We start from the raw sequence: 17,939 nt of genomic DNA, 5'->3' as shown, positions 1-17,939 counted from the left end.
TGGATTATCTTGGCAAATGAGAAATGCTCACTAACAGGGATGTAAACACATGTGCGCACAACATTTGTAGAGAAATAAGCTTTTTGTACATTTGGAACATTTCTGGAATCTTTTATTTCAGTTCATGAAACATAGGAACACCAATCCCCCTCAATGAGCTCGTTTATGATAAGGCAATGCCATGTTAGGATAGGATCACGCTAAAAGCGGTGGTTGGCATTACAACGCGCCCTTGCACGTTAGGCTACACAACAGCATACAATCTGCATCTCACTCTGCTGCAGGCTATAGAAGTGTGTACTAATCTGCAACACAATGGAGACCAACTCCAAACAAATCAACAGAACAAAATTGTGGAGACCAAATATAAATTATCCCGAGAGACCTGTGACAGAGAGCTACTGTACCACATGCAGTGGTTGACCAGTTTCCACATGAGTCACAGCTCTATAATACTGTCCTTAGTAGAGTGCTTGGGATGCCTCATCCCCAACAACATGTGCTAACCATCAGTTTAGAGAGGCTAATTTAAGGACCTCAAAAAGGGGAAACGACAGTGGACAAACACAGTGACAAAGAAAAATTTGGGAGGATAAACTAGGCCTTAAGGCTTTTAAACAAAGTTAGATGTGGTGTTGGTTCACCAGTCGCTAAATATGCAATCATTCAATGGCAGCCAATATTTTTTCAATCAACATGCATGCAGGAAGGCAGATGCATGTAACTCTACAAGCACAGCAATGGATTTCAAAGATGACATAGGTAGTCTACTCTGGTGGGGTGAAGGCATATCCCAATTTCACTTCATTTACCCCAGAGGTAGAGGGGGAACGGGGTTAATTTTGCAAAGCGCCTCAGCAGCAGTGGCTAATTTAAGTAGACCATGCTCCCGCCACCCCCCAAGGAGGCCCATAATATGTGTGTGAGTGAGAGTGAGTGAGTGTGAGAGAGACACACACCAGCTGACTACTCTGCTATGACAACACCACCACCATCTACAAACACCATAGCAGAAAAACACTTATCTTCAACAAAAATATGCTGCATCAATGGTATGGTGTAGGCTACAGAGTATCTCCTTGCAAACAAACAGTCAACATTCCAGCCAGTGCTTATCTGTGGTGCTAGAATGGGCCACCAGTAGGTCTATTCCTGTTGAGTGGGGAAAAAATAGCATTGGGGGGGAAAAAAACATGCCTTTGTTGTGCAAACATGCAATGCCATGTGGGACGTTTTCCTTAATCAAATGTCTCTTCTGCCTCTCATGTTTCAGCCGAGCGGTTCACCCACAGTGCATCTGTCAGAAGTCTTCAGCCATCTCTGGAGATTTCCACTCTCGATTAGGGTCGGTGAACTCACCCTTTGGTCATAAGCCTCTCGATATTTTCTATTGACTAATCATGCGGATGGTCTGTCTTTTTCTAAACAGCTGCTGTCTATGACAGCTTTGCGAGCAGAGTGGCACAACCATCACATTGAGGTTTATGTGACTATGAGCACCGCAAGCCAACTAAAATGGTTTCAATGCTTTGGCTTAAACTGTCAGATTCTAATTGGACCTTCCTCTAAGAAAACAAAATGGTGGGATTCAAAGTAAAAATTAGGGTGTATTTTTGCACTGTTAAAATGGATTAGTGAGGCTAATAGACTAGTGTGTGTGTACCGTTTTCCACAAGCACATGGAGTTGCCAGCCAAATAGGAAAAGTAGCCAGACAGGCTCCCCTCGGGTTAAGACATTTTTGAAGAACAAATTCTATTTTGGTGGCCTTTTGGTACATTCTAATGCCTTGATTCCAAGTTATTGGTCCATACGTGTTAATAAAAGAGCTAGCACGACATCAGTTAATTTACTGAAATAATTAACAAGTGTTTGCAACACTTTGTGAATAGCAGTATGTAATTTATTCCCCCCAAAAATACTTGTTTAGCAATTGACCCACAGATGTCTTATTAATAACCCTATTCACTCATTGGAATTGTCCTATATAGGCCTAAATTGAATTGTTTCTAACAGCAGAAATACAAAAAGCATATTCTTAATAAGCATTGTAGCAATTGAAACAGTTTGGAGATGGGATTTTTTTTACACCAAAAGTTGAGTACACAACAGTTCACCTGACAAGACAATCCAGACAGTGTTTTATGTGCATTTTACATTTACTGTACTTTTCACCACATTTGTTAACAAAATCTGAAAATTCTCCAGATACATTCAGTAACAAGAATATTCCTGTAAAATGTGGTGTAGGCAAGACAAAAAAAATGACAAGGTTTGAGCGAGGCGCCAAATTTCCTTTTTTGCTCTCCTAGCTGTGCCATTGAGGAACTAAAGCAACCACATGTGTAGTTTTTGTTGTTTGGAACAACTCTGCATCCCCACCGTCACACAATTACTGTTTATGTTTATGCAATCCAAAAATCCCCGTTATAAACCGAAATCTGAGTCAGGTGGGCATAATTTGAAACCTTGTTCAATTGCCAATGTGACTCGAAGTTTAACACCTGTAACTGCCATTTCCTACAATCTAGAGCAAATAATACACATAGTACCATTCAAAAGTTTGGGGTCACTTAGAAATTTCCTTGTTTTTGAAAGAAAAGCACATTTGTCTATTAAAATAACATCAAATTGAAATACAGTGTAGACATTGTTAATGTTGTAAATGACTATTGTAGCTGAATTCCTATCAGACCTTGTAGTCATTGCAGATAATATTCTAATCTTTGGTGACTTTAATATTCACATGGAAAAGTCCACAGACCCACTCCAAAAGGCTTTTGGAGCCATCATCGACTCAGTGGGTTTTGTCCAACATGTCTCTGGACCCACTCACTGTCACAGTCATACGCTGGACCTAGTTTTGTCCCATGGAATAAATGTTGTGGATCTTAATGTTTTTCCTCATAATCCTGGACTATCGGACCACCATTTTATTACGTTTGCAATTGCAACAAATAATCTGCTCAGACCCCAACCAAGGAACATCAAAAGTCGTGCTATAAATTCACAGACAACACAAAGATTCCTTGATGCCCTTCAGACTCCCTCTGCCTACCCAAGGACGCCAGAGGACAAAAATCCGTTAACCACCTAACTGAGGATCTCAATTTAACCTTGCGCAATACCCTAGATGCAGTTGCACCCCTAAAAACTAAAAAATGTCTCATAAGAAACTAGCTCCCTGGTACACAGAAAATACCCGAGCTCTGAAGCAAGCTTCCAGAAAATTGGAACGGAAATGGCGCCACACCAAACTGGAAGTCTTCCGACTAGCTTGGAAGGACGGTACCGTGCAGTACCGAAGAGCCCTTACTGCTGCTCGATCGTCCTATTTTTCTAACTTAATTGAGGAAAATAAGAACAATCCGAAATTCCTTTTTGATACTGTGGAAAAGCTAACTAAAAAGCAGCATTCCCCAAGAGAGGATGACTTTCACTTTAGCAGTGATAAATTCATGAACTTCTTTGAGGAAAAGATTATGATTATTAGAAAGCAAATTACGGACTCCTCTTTAAACCTGCGTATTCCTCCAAACCTCAGTTGTCCTGAGTCTGCACAACTCTGCCAGGACCTAGGATCAAGAGAGACGCTCAAGTGTTTTAGTACTATATCTCTTGACACAATGATGAAAATAATCATGGCCTCTAAACCTTCAAGCTGTATACTGGACCCTATTCCAACTAAACTACTGAAAGAGCTGCTTCCTGTGCTTGGCCCTCCTATGTTGAACATAATAAACGGCTCTCTATCCACTGGATGTGTACCAAACTCACTAAAAGTGGCAGTAATAAAGCCTCTCTTGAAAAAGCCAAACCTTGACCCAGAAAATATAAAAACTATCGGCCTATATCGAATCTTCCATTCCTCTCAAAGATTTTAGAGAAGGCTGTTGCGCAGCAACTCACTGCCTTCCTGAAGACAAACAATGTATACGAAATGCTTCAGTCTGGTTTTAGACCCCATCATAGCACTGAGACGGCACTTGTGAAGGTGGTAAATGACATTTTAATGGCATCGGACCGAGGCTCTGCATCTGTCCTCGTGCTCCTAGACCTTAGTGCTGCTTTTGATACCATCGATCACCACATTCTTTTGGAGAGATTGGAAACCCAAATTGGTCTACACGGACAAGTTCTGGCCTGGTTTAGATCTTATCTGTCGGAAAGATATCAGTTTGTCTCTGTGAATGGTTTGTCCTCTGACAAATCAACTGTACATTTCGGTGTTCCTCAAGGTTCTGTTTTAGGACCACTATTGTTTTCACTATAGATTTTACCTCTTGGGGATGTTATTCGAAAACATAATGTAAACTTTCACTGCTATGCGGATGACACACAGCTGTACATTTCAATGAAACATGGTGAAGCCCCAAAATTGCCCTCGCTAGAAGCATGTGTTTCAGACATAAGGAAGTGGATGGCTGCAAACTTTCTACTATTAAACTCGGACAAAACAGAGATGCTTGTTCTAGGTCCCAAGAAACAAAGAGATCTTCTGTTGAATCTGACAATTAATCTTAATGGTTGTACAGTCGTCTCAAATAAAACTGTGAAGGACCTCGGCGTTACTCTGGACCCTGATCTCTCTTTTGAAGAACATATCAAGACCATTTCGAGGACAGCTTTTTTCCATCTACGTAACATTGCAAAAATCAGAAACTTTCTGTCCAAAAATGATGCAGAAAAATTAATCCATGCTTTTGTCACTTCTAGGTTAGACTACTGCAATGCTCTATTTTCCGGCTACCCGGATAAAGCACTAAATAAACTTCAGTTAGTGCTAAATACGGCTGCTAGAATCCTGACTAGAACCAAAAAATTTGATCATATTACTCCAGTGCTAGCCTCTCTACACTGGCTTCCTGTCAAAGCAAGGGCTGATTTCAAGGTTTTACTGCTAACCTACAAAGCATTACATGGGCTTGCTCCTACCTACCTCTCTGATTTGGTCCTGCCGTACATACCTACACGTACGCTACGGTCACAAGACGCAGGCCTCCTAATTGTCCCTAGAATTTCTAAGCAAACAGCTGGAGGCAGGGCTTTCTCCTATAGAGCTCCATTTTTATGGAACGGTCTGCCTACCCATGTCAGAGACGCAAACTCGGTCTCAACCTTTAAGTCTTTACTGAAGACTCATCTCTTCAGTGGGTCATATGATTGAGTGTAGTCTGGCCCAGGAGTGGGAAGGTGAACGGAAAGGCTCTGGAGCAACGAACCGCCCTTGCTGTCTCTGCCTGGCCGGTTCCCCTCTTTCCACTGGGATTCTCTGCCTCTAACCCTGTTACGGGGCTGAGTCACTGGCTTGCTGGGGCTCTCTCGTGCCGTCCCTGGGGGGGTGCGTCACCTGGGTGGGTTGATTCACTGTTGTGGTCGGCCTGTCTGGGTTGCCCCCCTTGGGTTGTACCGTGGCGGAGATCTTTGTGGGCTATACTCGGCCTTGTCTCAGGATGGTAAGTTGGTGGTTGAAGATATCCCTCTAGTGGTGTGGGGGATGTGCTTTGGCAAAGTGGGTGGGGTTATATCCTTCCTGTTTGGCCCTGTCCGGGGTGTCCTCGGATGGGGCCACAGTGTCTCCTGACCCCTCCTGTCTCAGCCTCCAGTATTTATGCTGCAGTAGTTTATGTGTCGGGGGCTAGGGTCAGTTTGTTATATCTGGAGTACTTCTCCTGTCCTATTCGGTGTCCTGTGTGAATCTAAGTGTGCGTTCTCTAATTCTCTCCTTCTCTCTTTCTTTCTCTCTCTCGGAGGACCTGAGCCCTAGGACCATGTCCCAGGACTACCTGACATGAGGACTCCTTGCTGTCCCCAGTCCACCTGGCCATGCTCCTGCTCCAGTTTCAACTGACCTGAGCCCTAGGACCGTGCCCCAGGACTACCTGACATGAAGGCTCCTTGCTGTCCCCAGTCCACCTGACTGTGCTGCTGCTCCAGTTTCAACTGTTCTGCCTTATTATTATTCGACCATGCTGGTCATTTATGAACATTTGAACATCTTGGTCATGTTCTGTTATAATCTCTACCCGGCACAGCCAGAAGAGGACTGGCCACCCCACATAGCCCGGTTCCTCTCTAGGTTTCTTCCTAGGTTTTGGCCTTTCTAGGGAGTTTTTCCTAGCCACCGTGCTTTTACACCTGCATTGTTTGCTGTTTGGGGTTTTAGGCTGGGTTTCTGTACAGCACTTTGAGATATCAGCTGATGTACGAAGGGCTATATAAATAAATTTGATTTGATTTTGATTTGATTTGAAAACAGCAGATTTTTTATGGAATAGCTACATAGGTGTACAGAGGCCCATTATCAGCAACCATCACTCTTGTGTTCCAATGGCACGTTGTGTTAGCTAATCCAAGTTTATCATTTTAAAAAGGCCAATGATCATTAGAAAATCATTTTGAAATTATGTTAGCATAATCGGCTGAAAAATGTGTTTTGATTAAAGAAAACTGTCCTTCTTTAGGCTAGTTGAGTTTCTGGAGTTTGATAACAGGCTCAAAATGGCCAGAAACAAAGCACGTTCTTCTGAAACTCGTCAGTCTATTCTTGTTCTGAGAAATGAAGGCTATTCCATGCAAGAAATTGCCAAATAACTGAAGAGCTCATACAAGGCTGTGTACTACTCCCTTAACTGCTTCATTAAATAGTACCCGCAAAACACCAGTCTCAACGTCAACAGTGAAGAGGCGACTCCGGCATGCTGGCCATCTAGGCAGAGTTGCAAAGAAAAAGCCATATCTCAGACTGGCCAATAAAAAGAAAAGATTAAGATGGGCAAAAGAACACAGACACTGGACAAAGGAACTATGCCTAGAAGGCCAGCATCCCCGGAGTTGCCTCTTCTCTGTTGACGTTGAGATGAGTGTTTTGAGGGTACTATTCAATGAAGCTGCCAGTTGAGGACTTGTGAGGCGTCTGTCTCTCAAACTGGACACTCCAATGTACTTGTCCTCTTGCTCAGTTGTGCACCGGAGCCTCCCACTCTTTCTTTTCTGGTTAGAGCTGATAATGGGCCTCTGTAGATATTCCATTAAAAATCAGCCGTTTCCAGCTACAATAGTCATTTACAACATTAACAATGTCTACACTGTATTTCTGATCAATTTGATGTTATTTTAATAGACAAATGTGCTTTTCTTTCAAAAACAAGGACATTTCTAAGTGACCCCAAACTTTTTAACAGTACTGTGGATTCCGGGTTAAGTGGGCATTGCGTCAAGAAGCAGTGTGGCTTGTTTGGATTGTGTGCACGGTTTTCGACCGTCGCCTCTCCTGACTCCGTATGGGAGTTGCAACGATGAGACAAGACTAACTACCAATTGGATACCATGAAATTGGGGAGAAAAAGGGGGTGTAAAAAAAGAGTTGATCAGGCTGTTGATTATGGCTTGTGGAATGTTGTCCCACTCCTCTTCAATGGCTGTGCGAAGTTGCTGGATTTTGGCAGGAACTGGAACACACTGTTGTACACGGTGATCCAGAACATCCCAGACATCAAACATCCTAAACATCAATGTCTGGTGAGTATGCAGGCCATTTAACAGCACATTTTATATTAAATGACCTAACCAACAAAATCGGTTGTCACTCAACTAATAAAGCCTAATTATGTGCAAGCCATTTTACAAACTTTTGAAGCTGGCTACAGATATTGCCTGGGGTTATTTGGTATGCAAAATGACTTGTAGATCTATGACTGTCAACATAATTACATGCTTAGTTCGACACTGAAGGAGAGGATGCAGTTGTCACAAAATATTAGGCATTTTTGGGAAGGTAGAAAAAGTAATTTGATCGGTTTGTGGACCCACTAACCGATGCACTCATATCTTAAACATTTGAACCTGGGCCCGATGCATACCGTGAAACGCTACATCCATACTGTACATGAAACAGTGACCATAAACATTGACACTGTAAATTACATGAGTTTTATGATATGGAAATGTGAAGTGTTTGTGAATTTGGAGTTCACCTGCGGTAAATTCAAATGATTGGACATGATTTGGAAAGACACACACACCCGTCTATATAATGGTCCCACAGTTGACAGTGCATGCATGTCTGGAGATCTGGAGAAGGGTACCAAACAAAATTATACAGCATTAAAGATCCGAGAACACAGTGGCCTCCATCATTCTTAAATGGAAGAAGTTTGGAACCACCAAGACTCTTCCTAGAGCTGGCCGCTCAGCCAAACTGAGCAATCGGGGGAGAAGAGCCTTGGTCAGGGAGGTGACCAAGAACCCGATGAGCTCCAGAGTTACTCTGTGGAGATGGGAGAACCTTCCAGAAGGACAACCATCTCTGCAAAACTCCACCAATCAGGCCTTTATGGTAGAGTGGCCAGACGAAAGCCATTCCTAGATTCTCTGGTCTGATGAAACCAAGATGAAACTCTTTGGCCTGAATGCCAAGCGTCACGTCTGGAAGAAACCTGGCACCATCCCTTTGGTAAAGCATGGTGGTGGCAGGATCATGTTGTGGGGATGTTTTTCAGCAACAGGGACTGGGAGACTAGTAAGGAACGAGGCAAAAACGAATGGAGCAAATTAGAGAGATTCTTGATGAAAAGCTGCTCCATAGCACTTCGGGACAAGTCTCTGAATATCGTTGAGATGCCCAGCCAGAGCCTGGACTTGAACCCAATCGAACATTTCTACAGAGACCTGAAAATAGCTGTGCAACGACACTCCCCATCCAACCTGACAAAGATTAAGAGGACCTGCTGAGAGGAATGGGAGAAACATCCCAAATACAGGTGTGCCAAGCTTGTAGCGTCATACCCAAGAAGAATCGAGACCAATCACTGCCAAAGGTGCTTCAAAAAAGTACTGAGTAAAGGGTCTGAATACTTATGTAAATGTGATGACATTTGCAAAAAAAAATCTAAAAACATGTTTTTGCTTTGTCATTATGGGGTATTGTGTGTAGATTGATAAGGAAAAAAAACAATAGAATCAATTTTAGAATAAGGCTGTAATGTAACAAAATGTGAAAAAAGGGGTCTGAATACTTTCCGAATGCAGTGTATTTAAACCTTTATTTGTGTCACAGGTCTCCATATATACTTCCATTCATTTTTTCAATCTTCAGACGAGTCGTGAGGCCTGTGGGCTACAGCAACAACTGACATGTACGTGTTCGTGAGAGTCTCACCTTACCACAGTGGGGTCATATTAATGTGTAACCCAAACTGTGTGGACGCCACAGACAGAAGTTGGCAGATTGGCTGTACTGACTTTAGACAAGTCAAGACCTATACACACAGATACACCAGGGTTTGTGTTAAGAAAATGTGACGTAGGATATTTGACCGGCAACAATTTACCAGGCATTTGACAAATTTGTCAGGGTGTATGCATTGGGTACGTAACTGCCTCCAGCTCATTGCAAAGTGGTGTGTGACGTGCTGATGAAGCCTGCCTTCTGTTGCCGTTTGATGCCGCGTTCAAAACAACCCTGGGAACTCTGAAATCTCCGGTAGATCGCTAGAAAATGCATATCGTTCATTCTCGCGGGAGGGGGCTTGGCTGACTTTCTGACTAGCCAATTGAAAAGTAGCCTCGTTAATTTAGGTGGAAAAAGTAACGGGCTTAAAAGGAGTCTAATCGGCTGTTTAGCCGACAGCCGGCTCGAGTGGAAAACACTGTGTGTGTCTGAGAAAAGAGGGAGAGGAGATGGCTGGCTCCTCTGCGCTGCACCTGTCGAGCTGTCTGACAGTATGACCTGAGCTCTGTGTCGCTCTGTCCTATCTATAGCCATGCCCATCCGGCCTGGCCCCAGCATTCCCTCCCCCTGCACCCACATTATGGGACTGCAGAGGAGTAATCTGAGCAGCAGCCGCACAAATGCACAATCATACACACCTCCAAAACCCTAAGCGTCAAGGGGTAGATCAGACCCTCTGCTCACACTAGACTGCTCCATGAAGTTGGCACACCCTGGATGTTATGTCAAAGTTGACGTTGTTTATCTTCAGTACTATAGTGTTTATAGTTGCCATGGAAACAAACATTAGGCTAATCGTTCAAAACCCTCCCCTTATCAGACCAGACAGAATGTTAGGCGGACCCCTTCAACACACGTTGCTAAATTATATGCTGCTACGTGTGATAACACCCAATCATAAAATAGCCCAAGCATAGGTAGATAAATTGTTTGACAGCCAACAAGTTTCAATCAGGCGTTTTGCACAACAGAAAACTTGTTCTACCTTTCTAATCTAAAAAAGAGGATGTGAAATTTGAAATACGTATTTGCAGATAGTTGCAAAAATAGGCCTGCCTACCATTATCCTGAACTACATACAGGGTTCGACATTCAGTTACATTTTCTAGTGGTACACCGGGCCAGTTCCAATAAAAGCTACTGGCCTGAATGAAAAACAAATACTCTCCGGGGTAAGACAGCAAAGCGAAAGATGCATGGGTAATTTTAATTAGCAGAGGCCTTCATTTTCCATTGGGGCTGAAAAAGTATCCAATTCAGGGTTCATACAGACATTGGCAAGTCAAATTCAAGGACTTTCAAGCACTTCATTTTTTATTTAAGGGCTTAGATGTTATTTTTAATTGTAATAGCCTACAGAAGAAAAACAAATCCCCCAAAATGAATGCAAAAAAGTATGCATTACCATAATGCATTTTTTTTATTGGCCTTTCCAACTGCATTATGCATTGACATTCACATTACTTGTACATTCTAGGGATCCTTGGGACTAGAGGTCAACCGATTATGATTTTTCAACACCAATACCGATTATTGGAGGACCAAAAAAAATCTAATACTGATTATTCAGCCAATTCTTTTATTTATTTATTTGTAATAATGACAATTACCACAAAACTGAATGAACACTTATTTTAACTTAATATAATACATCAATAAAATCTATTTAGCCTCAAATAAATAATGAAACATGTTCAATTTGGTTTAAATAATGCAAAAACAAAGTGTTGGAGAAGAAAGTAAAAGTGCAATATGTGCCATGTAAGAAAGCTAACGTTTAAGTTCCTTGCTCAGAACATGAGAACATATGAAAGCTGGTGGTTCCTTTTAATATGAGTCTTCAATATTCCCAGGTAAGTTTTAGGTTGTAGTTATTATTGGAATTATAGGACTATTTCTCTCTATACGATTTGTAGCAACTTACCGTGGCTTCTTACTGCATTCACCTAACAGGCAGGTTCCTCGTGAGGCAGGAGGTTAGAGCGTTGGACTAGTTAACCATACGTTTGCAGGATTGAATCCCTGAGCTGACAAGGTAAAAATCTGTCGTTCTGCCCCTGAACAAGGCAGTTAACCCACCGTTCCTAGGCCGTCATTGAAAATAAGTATGTGTTCTTAACTGACTTGCCTAGTTAAACAAAGGTGTAAAAAAAATATATACACATATATATATATATATATATATTTTATCGGCATCCAAAAATACCGAGTGTTATGAAAACTTGAAATCGGCCCTAATTAATTGGCCATTCCATTAATGGAATTAATTAATTAATCGGTCGACCTCTACTTGGGACATCCGTAAACCCTACCCATAACCATTTTAACTTCAATGGGTTAGGGACCTCTCAAAAACCCCAGATCGCAAGGACCATGCGCATGTGAAACTGTTTTTGTTTTTAAATCAACACTGAACAAAAATATAAACACAACATGTAACGTGTGGGTCCGATGTTTTATGAGCTCAAATAAAATATCCCAGAAATATTCCATAAGCCAAAAAAATGGTTCCCTTTCAAATTATGTGCACCTATTTGTTTACATCCCTGTTAGTGAGCATTTCTCCTTTGCCAAGATAATCCATCCACCGGACAGGAGAAGCATTTCAAGAAGCTGATTAAACAGCATCAATGGCACCAGAGGAGAAGGCTGCCGTTTTACGGTCCCTTAACCAATAGTGCTATTGTGTTTTTTTCCCCGAGTTATTTGTATCTTATTTTGTACATAATGTCTCTGCCACCTAAAAGAGCTTCTAGATATAAGGAAAGAGATTACTCACCCAGTACTGGAAGATTTTTTTATTTAATGAATCGGACGCAAAGGATTTACTCCAGACAAGGCCCTCATGACCATCATTCGCAGGAGAAAGAGACTTAGATATCGGGGACGGAGGTCTGGGTGCCTTTATAAGGATCTGACAGCGAGTGCGAAATGTGCGTTTACCGTCGGTCCTATTAGTCAACGTACAATGATTGGATAATAAAATAGATAATAAAATAGACAAACTACGAGCATGTATATCCTACCAACGGGACATTAAAAACTGTAATATCTTGTTTTTCACCGAGTCGTGGCTGAAAGACGACATGAATTAACATACAGTTAGAGGGTTTTACGCTTTTCGGCAGGATAGAACAGCCACCTCTGGTAAGACAAGGGGTGACAGTCTATGTATATTTGCAAACAACAGCTGGTGCACGAAAGCTAAGGAAGTCTTGAGGTTTTGCTCGCCTGAAGTAGAGTATCTCATAATAAGTTGTAGACCACACTAATTACCAAGAGAGTTTCCATCTATACTCTTCGTAGCTGTCTATTTACCATCACAAACCGATGCTGGCACTAAGACCACACTCAATGAGCTGTATACAGCCATAAGCAAACAGGATAGTGCTAATCCAGAGGCAGTGCTCCTAGTGGCCAGGGACTTTAATGCAGGGAAACTTAAAATCAGTTTTACCAGGATGTTAAATGTGCAACCAGAGGAGAAAAAACAAAAACAAAAAAAACTCTTAGACCACCTTTACTCCACACTGAGACACATTCCAGGCGCTGCCTCCATTTGGCAAATCTGACCATAATTATATCCTCCCGATTCCTGCTTACAAGCAAAAACTAAAGCAGAAAGCACCAGTGTCAATAAAATAAGTGGTCAGATGAAGCAGATACAAAGCTGCAGGATTGTTTTGCTAGCACAGACTGGAATATGTTCCGTGATTCTTCCAATGGCATTAAGGAGTACACCACATCAGTCACTGGCTTCAATAAGTGCATCGATGATGTCGTCCCCACAGTTACAGTACGTACATACTCCAACCAAAAGCCATGGATTACAGGCAACATCCGCACTGAGCTAAAAGGGTAGAGCTGCTGCTTTCAAGGAGCTGGAAGCTTATAAGAAATCAAGCTATACCTCCGACGAACCATCAAATAGGCAAAGCATCAATACAGGACTAAGATTGAATCGTACTACACTGGCTCCGACGCTTGTCGGATGTGGCAGGGCTTGCAAACTATTACAGACTACAAAGGGAAGCAGAGACACGAGCCTACCAGACGAGCTAAATTACTTCTATGCTCACTTCGAGGCAAGCATCACTGAAACTTGCATGAGAGCATCAACTGTTCCTGACGAATATGTGATCACGCTCTCCGTAGCCGATGCGAGAAAGATCATTAAAACAGGTCAACGTTCACAAGGCCAGACGGATTACCAGGACGTATACTCCGAGCATGCGCTGACCAAGTGGCAAGTGTCTTCACTGACATTTTCAACCTGTCCCTGAATGAGGGACAAACACCATAGTACCCACAAAGCTGATCACTAAGCTAAGGACTCTGGGACTAAACACCTCCCTCTGCAACTGGATCCTGGACTTCCTGACGGGGTGCCCCCAGGTGGTAAGGGTAGGTAACACATCCACCATGCTGATCCTCAACACGGGGGACCCTCAGGGGTGTGTGCTCAGCCCCCTCCTGTAATCCCTGTTCACTCATGACTGCATGGCCAGGCATGACTCCAACACCATCAATACGTTTGCTGATGATACAGTGGTAGGCCTGATCACCGACAAGGATGAGACAGCCTATAGGGAGGTGGTCCGAGACCTGGCCGTGTGGTGCCAGGACAACAACCTCTCCCTCAAAAGTGATCAAGACAAAGCAGATGATTGTGGACTACAGGAAAAGGAGGACCGAGCACGCCCCCATTCTCATTGACGGGCAGCAGTGGAGCAGGTTGAGAGCTTCAAGTTCCTTGGAACCCACATCACTAACAAACTAACATGGTCCAGGCACACCAAGAGTCGTGAAGAGGGCAAGACAAAGCCTATTCCCCCTCAGGAGACTGAAAAGATTTGGCATGGGTCCTCAGATCCTCAAAAAGTTCCTACAACTGCACCATCGAGAGCATCCTGACTGGTTACATCACTGCTCGGCCTCCGACCGCAAGGCACTACAGAAGGTTGTGCGTACGGCCTAGTACATCCCTGGGGTCAAGCTTCCTGCCATTCAGGACCTCTATACCAGGCGTTGTCAGAGGAAGGCACCAAGAATAGTCAGACTCCGCCCCCCCCCTCCTTTTATATATATAAAAAAATCCTTTTACACTGCTGCTACTCTGTTTATTGTCTATGCATAGTCACTTTATTAACTCTACCTACATGTACATGTTACCTCGAATAACCAATGTGATAAATAAAATTTGATTACACAAGGTACACCTTGTGCTGGGGACATGGTAACCGAAATGTGCAGTTTTGTCACAACACAATGCCACAGATGTCTCAAGTTGAGGGCTGCAGGAATGTCCACCAGAGCTGTTGCCAGAGAGTGGCCTTTTATTGTCCTCCGCACATGGTTGCCAGGGCGGCAGGCTAGCCTAGTGGTTAGAGCTTTGGACTAGTAACCGGAAGGTTGCAAGTTCAAACCCCCGAGCTGACACGGTACAAATCTGTCATTCTGCCCCTGAAAAAAACAGTTAACCCACTGTTCCTAGGCCATCATTGAAAATAAGAGCTTGTTTTTAACTGACTTGCCTAGTTAAATAAAAGGTCAAATAAAAAAGAAATTAAAACAGATTCTTGATATGACACACCTTTCAGGTGGGTGGATTATCTTGGCAAAGGAGAAATGCTCACTAACAGGGATTTAGTTAGTGTGCACAACATTTTAGAGAAATAACCTTTCTCCTTTACCAAAATCAACCATTTTTGGGATACTTTATTTCAGCTATTGAAACATGGGACTAACACTTCACATGTCACGTTTATATTTTTGTTTAGTATACATTAAGTCCTCTTAATTCACAGCAATTCACAGCATTTCCCTCACTCAGTCAACAAAACATTTGCAAAAGTTTCCCAATTAGCAGGTGAGAAGGGGGCCACTTGTCATGTGAGGTACCTTAGCCATCGCCCTGTTGCACTCAACTAAATGACTATTGCCCCGTTGCACTCACTTCAGTCATCATGAAGTGCTTTGAGAGACTAGTCAAGGATCATATCACCTCCACCTTACCCGATACCCTAGATTCACTCCAATTTTCTAACCGCCCCAATAGGTCCACTGATGATGCAATCGCCATCACACTGCACTATCCCATCTGGACAAGAAGAATACCTATGTAAGAATGCTGTTCATTGACTACAGCTCAGCATTTAACACCATAGTACCCTCCAAACTCGTCATTAAGCTGGAGACCCTGGGTCTCGACCCCGCCCTGTGCAAGCCTGTTCTACTCAGTGTGACACTGTGCCATTCTCTTCAGTAGTCCTCTGCATGGCTTACAGCTATCATTACCCAGGATAGCACTGAAACTGTGTAATACGGACTATGAACTATGACTCACTCAACTCCCACACATTCACTTACAATCAATGGCACAGTAAGTGACTGTCTGATCATCTCTCTAACATTATGATCCTTACGAGGAAAACTTGATAGGCCTACAGTACATGTGGTGAATCCTCCTACTTGGCTGATGGTTTTGCAAGCAAGCTGCTGATATTTTAAGTGACTGACAGCCCAGCAATGTAAGTGGCCTCCAATATGGGGTGGTGATAGCACAGGCTCAAATTCACAGTCCTTCTCAGCAGGACAGTGATCCGTGTCCAGCACAGGCCGACCAGGCAAGCACTCAAAGCCTAAGAGAGGATGACTGACCTCATGCAATTACTTTTTCTGGTGCTTTGTTTGGAGGGGAGTGGTGGTGTGTGACAGGTCGGAGAGAGGTTGGCCTTATGGACCCACTGCACACACTCACTTGGCCTCACTGTTCTGTGCACATCTAGTTCTCTCCACGAAGAAACCCTGATTCATTCAGGACAGGACCTGGCTGGGTGGGTCAGATGACTCATGATTCTATATAACAGGCTTGTATGGTTAAAGACGGAAAATGTAACCTTGTTTTCTGTGCCAAAGTATGAGGCACTACCAAGAAGTTCCCAAGTATGAGGCAATTCACAAGAGCTCAGACAACATTCACTTCCAGTCTATGTGAGATCCTGTGTTCTGTTCATCTGTAAGTTAAGTAAGGCAGTCAATCACATGGACTCAAAAATCTACTCTGCTGATTCTTTAGGCTTTTCCCACACTGTGGCATAGTTTCATCTAGCCACATAATTATGCAAATACAGCACAATCGTTCTCAAAATAGTAATGAACAATAACAATTACACAACAAATGCATGGGCCTACTATGTACGCTGAGAACAGTTGCACAGCCTCTACGAAAAGGCCAGGAATGACAGCTGGGTAGTTGAGGAACATGGAATAATCCTGGGACAAGTCATTACAGGCCATCCCACCTTCCTTGCCCCTGCCCTCCATTTTCCCTAAATCTCTTCAAATCAATCCTACTACACCATTTCAAACCAGCTGTCTGCACTCGCCAGAGCTGAGACAACTTGAAGGAACCTGAATATCCACATTACAAGCACATCTCAGACTAAGCAGAGCTATGTGTGAACATGTGTCAGGATATGCTTCAGGGGGCTGTTTGCTGCATTCACCTCAGTTGGTGTTGTTGGGTATGGGTTGAGAAGCCTACATTTAAAGTAATACATCCAAGACGGCTTGCCATGCATCCTTTTATAAATCATCAAATTCAAACTTGTCTTTGACCGCATTTGGGGAAATACATGTCTTCAGTGTCACCACAAACAACATCCAATGTGACTTAAGTACTAAATCACTTTTGCACTACACATAGGCCTACAATGTGAGGGAAGCTCAGCTAATAACACCAGTTAAAGATCTTAAGCTAAGTAAGAATCACATAAATTAACTAAAAGCAGGGAGGCTCTGAAATGGATGGTTAACTTACCTCCCGGGCAATGCTACTAAGGGCTTCATCCTCAGCTGAAAACCGGTCCTTGATAGGGGCACGCTTTCTACCTGGTGTCCCCATGGCTTCTGTGCAACTGCAGCTCCACCAACACGTTCAGGGCCAAATTAGAGCAACACAGTGTGGGGGGAAAAAATCTGAAAAACATGAATGATAGGGCTGTCAGATCCACCTCTATCACCTTACATGAAGACACTAATATTTGACTGAAATTAGATGATCTGATGCCTTGTTTACATTAATAAATCACAATTTCAAGATCAATTGAAGATCACACCATGATGAAGCTTCTGGGAATCTCAGTATTGAACTAAGTCCTTGGACATAGTACAATGTAATGAATAGCATATTATCAAGACGTAGCTGAAACTCAATCAAATAACCCTGAATTGAGAGGGATGTGCAAACTTCCCTGCAAGCACCCGCATGCATGTTGTGTGCACACAGAGGAACACACTCAGTGCATTCCTACAAAATAGTCTGCCATGGCCAGAGTGCATTCCCTGCTCAACTCTCGCCTTGAGGCATGTTTATTGTGTACCCCCCACCATTGTAAAGGCCAATTGATACTTGGCCTAAATGCACAATGACAAGTGAAGATGCTAGCCATCTATTTTCTTAAACATTGACTAGCTACAGTTGACATTGTTTTGGGGAAATTATTACATAGCTGAAGTTAGCTGGTTACACGTAGGTAAAAGTTCCAGCTAAGCACAGGGCTTGGAGGCTTTACCCATAGATCTTGATATGGTTTGCTATAAATTAATATTTTATCGTTAGAGCTGTCAAAGTTACCTTACAAATATTTAGCTAGTGTGTGTTCTGACAAAAGTTTAACGTTACCAGCGACACGTAACGTTAATGG

General features: G+C 42.9%; 1 protein-coding gene across 16 annotated transcripts in view; it reads right to left on the bottom strand.

Annotated features, from left to right (window-relative positions):
* Positions 1-17,939, bottom strand: part of lrrfip2 (leucine rich repeat (in FLII) interacting protein 2) — a 66,497-nt gene that overhangs the window by 47,327 nt on the left and 1,231 nt on the right. For all 16 annotated transcript variants that reach the window (XM_052498327.1, XM_052498325.1, XM_052498329.1 and 13 more), the window contains exon 2: positions 17,054-17,211. In XM_052498327.1, the coding sequence (XP_052354287.1) occupies positions 17,054-17,137 (84 nt within the window). In that variant the 5' untranslated portion in view covers positions 17,138-17,211. The remainder of the gene's footprint in view (positions 1-17,053; positions 17,212-17,939) is intronic.

The sequence above is a fragment of the Oncorhynchus keta genome, chromosome 36 (genome assembly GCF_023373465.1).
Source record: "Oncorhynchus keta strain PuntledgeMale-10-30-2019 chromosome 36, Oket_V2, whole genome shotgun sequence".
In the NCBI taxonomy this organism is placed as follows: domain Eukaryota; kingdom Metazoa; phylum Chordata; class Actinopteri; order Salmoniformes; family Salmonidae; genus Oncorhynchus; species Oncorhynchus keta.
Note: the sequence above shows the minus strand (reverse complement) of the source record. Positions and strands in the feature narration are given on the sequence as shown.